The 7,581-nt window shown below is 34.1% G+C and overlaps 2 protein-coding genes across 2 annotated transcripts; both read left to right on the forward strand.

The window, feature by feature from the left end:
- Positions 1–213: 213 nt before the first annotated feature.
- Positions 214–1,248, forward strand: LOC105214450 (cuticle protein 38-like). The gene is made up of 2 exons (XM_011187887.3): positions 214–375; positions 638–1,248. The coding sequence occupies exons 1-2, from the start codon at positions 364–366 to the stop codon at positions 1,052–1,054; spliced, it is 429 nt and encodes a 142-aa protein (XP_011186189.1). The 5' UTR covers positions 214–363; the 3' UTR covers positions 1,055–1,248.
- Positions 1,249–6,402: 5,154 nt separating this feature from the next.
- On the forward strand, positions 6,403–7,581 carry LOC105214449 (cuticle protein 38-like). Its single transcript, XM_011187886.3, has 2 exons — positions 6,403–6,560; positions 6,761–7,581. The coding sequence occupies exons 1-2, from the start codon at positions 6,549–6,551 to the stop codon at positions 7,175–7,177; spliced, it is 429 nt and encodes a 142-aa protein (XP_011186188.1). The 5' UTR covers positions 6,403–6,548; the 3' UTR covers positions 7,178–7,581.

Here is a 7,581-nt window from a genome sequence, read left to right on the forward strand (position 1 = left end):
TTTGCTTTTGGTTTTTATGTTTTTGCAACCCTCGCTCTCGAGTAAGCTCGCTCTTGTTCGCGACTTGTTTGAGAGTCCGTGTTGTTGTTGGCAGTGCGTGTTTAAGTGTTGACGCTCACTTGAGAAGCCTCTCGCGCTTTAACGGACGGTTTGTTTTTCTACTAACTTTTGCTTTTCATATTCCAAATTTTCTTTTGTGTCGCAGCGTTTTACCCGAAAGCACTTTTGTGGTTGTATGCGTTGCAATATAGCAGTGGTATTTAAGAATTTTTCTGATTTTTGGTATAAATATCTGAGTCGGTTGTTGATAGAAGGCATAACAACATTTGCTGTTAACATTGAAAAACCTCAACTCAAACCAAAATGTTCAAATTGGTAAGCAGGATATTCAAGGATTCGATTGTATTACTCAAGATTGAGAAAAAAAAAATCAGTGAAAAAAGCCGAAGTGAAATATGTGTGCATTAAGTTGATAATTACTAGATAAATGGAACATTATTTGATTTATTGCTCCGTCAAATTTATTGAATCTTTACACAAATTAATAATCAGTAGATTTTCAAAATTTATAGTTAAAATTTAAAATTTTGTCTATCTATTTTATTATTAATAAATAAATAATTTTAACAATTTCCAGATCGTTGCTCTGTCTGCTCTCTGCGCTGTTGCCTCCGCTGGCTACATTGGTGGCTATGGACTCGGCGGACATGGTGGTTATGGACTAAGCGGACTGGGCTATGGCGGTTACAGTGGTATTGTTGCACCAGCATATCACGCACCCGCCCTTGTGGCATCCGCACCAATTGTGAAGACCTACAGCGCACCCATCGTAGCTGCCCCTGTGGTGAAGACCATCGCTCCTTTGGCTACATCATACGCCAACACATACAAAGTGGCCACCAAGGCGATCCCTGTAGTGCATGCCGCCCCTGCTGTGGTGCACGCTGCTCCAGCTGTATATGCCGCGCCCGCCTATCACACCGCCTCCACCTACCACGGTTCCTTGGGAGGTTACGGTCTGAACTACGGTTATGGTCATGGTTATTTGCATTAAGTGTTTAAGGATTGATATGGACTAAGTCGAACCAGGATATGAAAAAGGCAAATGAGCTCCCAGTCAACATACTCTTGAAGATTGCTACAGATATAGGTTTAAAGATCGATAAGTGACCCGAGCATCGTATATACTAATTATAGTTAAACATTCCATGAAACGCTGTTATAATCATTACCATAAAATCCTTTTCATCACGAATTAATTTCGAGTGACATTATCATGTAAAGAGGTTATTCATATCACGAAGATGGTGGCGATGTTTACATTTAGTTGTTGGAGAGAGTGAGCAGTTGGGAGATCAGAAGCTTTGACTAAGTACCTATAAGATGAATGTTTTTGTGTATTCGATTTCGAGCGTATTTCTAAGTATTTTTAATAAATTTATACAACGAACTAAAATTTGTTTTAATGTTTACTACCTTTAAGAACTCTACTACATGTGATATCATTCTCTACAGCGTTTATTAAGATCTTGCAATTAATCGATATGCCTAACTCTTAAAACCTATCTGTCTTCACGCATGGCAATGTGAAGATTTTCAGAGTGATCAAATTATCCATTTCGTTGGATTACTTTGTCAACAATTGTTTTTATATAATATTAAACTAACGGCTTAGGTTAATGGTTTGCCATAGATTTTTGGGACCGTTAATGAACGTGGAATTACATTTTATTGTAAACCACATCGTTCCATAAAGTTTCATAACGTACGTGCAGGGATAAAGGGATGTCCAACTTATTCCAGTGTGAGAGCGTTGTTAGCAGGTCAGACAAAATAATATTTTTTGGGCATTTAAATAACCATACCCAATATTTATTACGGGTAAAAATTATTATATGGGCATTTCCGCCATGTCGAACGGGACAATCGTACACATTTCAACAAAAAAAAAATATAAACAAAAATGTTTTTTAATTTTGACAGTAGGATTTTTTAATAGCCCTTCATTAGCTCTACATTTAGTGTTAAGGTTGATTTTGGAACGGTTTTCATTTTCAAGATATTTGCAAAAACCCAAGGCATTCGCACGGGACAAAAAATGGAAGTCGTTTTTGGGAACAACGATTCAAACGGCGATTTCAGCGAATTGTGAGGCAATATTCAAATGTTTTTGATTGTAAAATGTTGCGCATTGTTGGCCGTTAAAGATGGTATGAATTTCATCCAAAAATAATGTATAGTTTTTTTTTAAATTAATTATTAACCACATTCGCACGGGACATTTTTTTCCATCATAATATTTATGTTGATTCTGTTTTATAATACGGAATTATTTAACAACAAGTCCAATAAAATGGCTTAAAAAAGTAGTAAATGTATTTATTTATTTATTTTAACTAATATCCAACGAGAAACACAACAAAAATTCTATAGTATGGAATGAAAATAGTATTATGAATGTGAAATACAGTTCCTCGGATATAAAAACTTTTGGATTTCGTTATCTGCTAGACTATCCTTTTGATAACTGCTCCCACTCCATCGACGACTCCTTGCAAAAAAATTATATTTTAATGAAGAGTATTTTAATTATTTTATAAAATCAACCACACTTGATAATATAAATTTGATTTTAAACTGAGATAAATATTTTAGAAAAGCAACTAAAGGATTTCTTAATTTTAGTTAAGAGATTTATTAAGAAAATATAATGTCATGCGTTAACTTGTCACTTTTAAAAGCAAACGATTTTCCCTTACAACCTTGTTAAAATGAGCACTCTTATTTTGATTTTGAAGCCTATAATTTTCGCCAAAATCTATTTGAATAGCTAGTTAGTGGAATTTAAAGTGCGGTTTTTGCTCATATGTAAATAATTAATGTAAATGTATCAATTTACATACTTAAGCCAATTTTATAAGACAAAAAACAAATTTCAATTTTTAAATTCCACACCTACGATGTCGCACGGGACCAATTTTCAGTAGTTACCAAAACCACAAATCTTCTGATTTTTGAACAAGGTTTTTTTTATTTTAATTGTATAAAATTTTACTGTTTATACCCAAAATTTGGCGAGCTTGCTGCTTATATTTCCGATGCAGTGGGAACAAGTGTTGTTTTTTGATGTCGCACGGGACATTAAAATATAGGATAATAAGAGAGCAAAAACTTACAGTTATTTGCAATCGCATGCTTTCTTATGCATTTTATTTGGATCTTTGTACCCTTATAAAGGTTTTACACAAAAAAAAAAGTATACATGATATGTTTCTTTAACAAGTTTGACGAAAAAACCAATGCAGTAGAAAAATCGAAATGAGAAAAGTAGCTCGTATTCGACTTGACTTTGGTATATCTTGTAATTGGTTATGAATTAATTTAAAATTAATTTAATATAAATAAATTTAGATATTTTCCTATGAAAATATGCAAAAACTTTGTAATTCTAATAATGTTTAATATTTTGTCTGTGGTAGACCTTCTGGCGGAAATGCCCATATACTGAAAGTATATATTTATATTTCATTTAGCGATATAATGGAATGTTAAAACAGCCGGTTTTTGAACATTTAGTAATAAATAAGGTTAATGAATATGTGTTAACTGACATTTAACAATTTTTTTTTATAATTTTTCATGAAAAATGATGCTGCAAATCACAAAAAAAATCTTTAACAACTTTTAAATTTCGCGTTTTTATTAATATTTATTGTTTTAAGTTCTTATTAGTGATCTTTCACGGTTGTTAAAAATGTGTCCGTCGCATTATATTTTGGCAACATTTCCAGTCAACTGTCAAAGTTTTCCAAAGAAGGTTTTGACGTTTGTCATTGCGCTCTCACTTCCAATGAAAATATAGTTGGACATCTCTTTATCTCTGGTACGTGGCTAATACAACCCGCTTTTCTTCTGGCTCAGTTAAAGAATATATAACAGCACTGATAGCCCTAGTTACTTCAGGTAATATTGTAGGTATAACGGTAATTCGACTATCAGCAATTGAGATCCGATGGCGCCCGAAAAGAATTTAGGTTCTGTAGTTTTTCCGTCTAAATGTAATAAAAGAAGACATGTTGACAGATAAAACAATGTGATTGCCTGTTGAATTCCTCCTCCTCCTTCCACCTCCAACAACAGCTAACGAAGTATTTTATTGCAGTCTTCTTCTTGTAAAGTTGATCTTACTTTAGTTATTTCACGGCGCAGCTTTGAATGATTAAAGACACAATTTGGATCGTTCGATGATATAAAACCAACGTTTTTTAAAACAGAAGAAGCAATAATGATAGCGGCTCTGTAGGAGACTCCAGTACGATCTTTGTAGAGCCGGTGATAAATTTAACTTGACCTATTCTGGGTCTTTTTGGTTAGGACTAGATGGTACGAGAAATTATATTTAGCTTTCAATTGAAAAGTCATCAGCCAAAGATCAAGAACAGCAGAGCTTCAAATAGTATACCTTTGTGCCACGCGATAAACTTTTTTTCTTTTCTATCTTGCTTTTGCATTTTCTTCACAGTTGCAACCATATCGACACCGCATATCACCATTTTTCTGGTTGAAGAAACTTATTTATCCCTTGGGAACACGACACTCTTTTAAACATCTACAATTCTTAATATTTCAGCTATTTCAAGAACCGGCGGCTCCTTTGTGGTTTTATCGGGCTTTAATTCATGTTTTAAGAACAGATACCATTTCATGTATGAATTTGAGAAACAAGTAACTTCTTCGGCAAACCAAATACAGGACAGCTCGTCGTTTGTCGTGTTTGAACTTGAGACATATAAGACAAGTAATAAGTACGGTTATATAGACAAGCAATAAGTACTAATTACAATTATAAACCAACTCTAAACTCTTAACCAAACTCTAAAAGTAACTTCCACTCCATAGGTGGGTGTAAACTCTAATGTATATACTTATACAAAATTAATTTAGAGAAAACAAGTAAGGAAGGGCTAAGTTCGGTTGTGACTGAACATTGTATACTCTCGCAATTTATTTATTTAATTTTATCTATATTATATAATTATTATATATAAATATATTATATAATATTCGGCATATATATGTTATAAAGTCCATTGAAAGTTGGAAACCTTAGAATTAGGTATATAGGAGCTAGGTGAAGTTATGACCAGATTTCACTCATTTTTGGCACGGAGGCATATTATTAAAGTATTCTCTAAAAATTTCTTCAAAATATCTGACTTACCTATATTTTCAATAAAAAAAATTAAAAGCACTGAGGTCCTCATGTTTGACCTGGGGCCTTGAAAATCTATGGTCCAATTTCGACGATTTTTAGAAAGGGGTGTCACACTATAAATGTAGTATTTATGCAAAGTTCTGTTCCGATACCTTTACTAGTGCTTGATTAATATATTGTAAAGTAAAAGATTCAGATCGACTTCAAGGTTCTGGTATAGGAAATAGGTGTGCTTGTGAAGCGATTTGCCCTATTTGCACAACATATCATTGGAATGCAAGGGTTTAACCCATAAGTGGGTGGAGCTACGCCCATTTAAAATTTTGGAAAAATGGCAAAAATTCTTATTTTTTTTCAGGATTTCAAGCTCCTTGCGCAACCTCTAAACCTTTTTTGATTGACCCAAAACTTTGTATATACTAGTTTTTGGACTATTCGCATATTTCTAGGGGGTGCGATCGAGAATCCAGAAACTTTTTTTATCCTCCATACACATAATTATATTTTCTCATAATTTCTACTCTAAATATTTGGCCACTTTATACTAAAAACTTCTTCTCCTAAATATATTAAACTGAATATAATACGGTCAATTTGATATCGATTACTGTACGGTTCCATATTTAAAATGGATGATACTGTTGCTGGCAATCTTAAATTTACGTAATATAATTACTTCCGTCTCTCTCAATATGTTAATCCAGTATACATCGGTCAATAAGTAATACACACATAATATTGTGACTGTCTTCGATAAGGATTTTTGATCACCTTTTAATTATACTTTATCCCTACGCTCTCGAGTTTAAATTGTATTACCACAAAAAATCCAAATTGAACTGAATATTTTTCAAAATATCTTAAAATTCGCCAATCAAATTGAAGCCTTCAAAATGTAATTATTCAATTTCTTTACTTACTAAAATTCCCCAGTTTTATACCAAATCATATAGACCCATCTTAAAGTCATATCAAACCGCTATTAACGCAATTGTCCGACTATTAAAACCGCAATGAATAAAACCAATAAAATTACCATCACAAATGGAGCAGCGATTATGTCAGCCTCACTTAAGCCTCTCGCGCTTTGGTGGTCGGTTTGTTTTTTATTGACTTTTGCTTTTCAAATGCCAATTTTTATTTTGTGTCACGGCGTTTTACCCAAAAGTGCTTTTGTCGTTGTGTGCGCTACAGCTTAGCAGTGCTCTTTAAGAATTTTCTGATTTTTGGTATAAATATCTGACTCGGTTGTTGATTGAAGGCATAACAACATTTGGTGTTAACATTAGTCTTGCATTCTTAAAATCTTTAAAAAACCTCAACTCAAATCAAAATGTTCAAATTGGTAAGCAGGATATTCAAGGATTCGATTGTATTACTCAAGCTTGAAAAAAAATCATTGAAAAGTGCAGTGTTTTAACCGAAGTAAAATATGTGTGCATTAATATAATAATTACTAGAAAAATTAAACATTATTAGATTTATTGCTCTGACAAATTTATTGAATCTTTAAACAATTAATAAATAAATAATAACAATTTTCAGATCGTTACTCTGTCTGCTCTCTGCGCTGTTGCCTCCGCTGGCTACATTGGTGGCTATGGACTCGGCGGACATGGTGGTTATGGACTAAGCGGATTGGGCTATGGCGGTTACAGTGGTATTGTTGCACCAGCATATCACGCACCCGCCCTTGTGGCATCCGCACCAATTGTGAAGACCTACAGCGCGCCCCTCGTAGCCGCCCCTGTGGTGAAGACCATTGCTCCCTTGGCTACATCATACGCCAACACTTACAAAGTGGCCACCAAAGCGATCCCTGTAGTGCATGCCGCCCCTGCTGTGGTGCACGCTGCACCAGCTGTATATGCCGCGCCCGCCTATCACACCGCCTCCACCTACCACGGTTCCTTGGGAGGTTACGGTCTGAACTATGGTTATGGTCATGGTTATTTGCATTAAGTGTTTAAGGATTGATATGGACTAAGTCGAACCAGGATATGAAAAAGGCAAATGAGCTCTCAGTCAACATACTCTTGAAGATTGCTACAGATATAGGTTTAAAGATCGATAAGTGATCCGAGCATCGTATATACTAATTATAGTTAAACATTCCATGAAACACTATTATAATCATTACCATAAAATCCTTTTCATCACGAATGAATTTCGAGTGACATTATCGTGTAAAGAGGCTATTCATATCACGAAGTTGGTGGCGATGGCGATGTTTACATGTAGTTATTGGAAAGAGTGAGCAGTTGGGAGATCAGAAGCTTTGACTAAGTACCTATAAGATTGTTTTTGTGTATTCGATTTCGAGCGTATTTCTAAGTATTTTTAATAAATTTATACAACGAATTAAA

This window comes from Zeugodacus cucurbitae, chromosome 4, assembly GCF_028554725.1.
Source record: "Zeugodacus cucurbitae isolate PBARC_wt_2022May chromosome 4, idZeuCucr1.2, whole genome shotgun sequence".
Lineage (NCBI taxonomy): Eukaryota > Metazoa > Arthropoda > Insecta > Diptera > Tephritidae > Zeugodacus > Zeugodacus cucurbitae.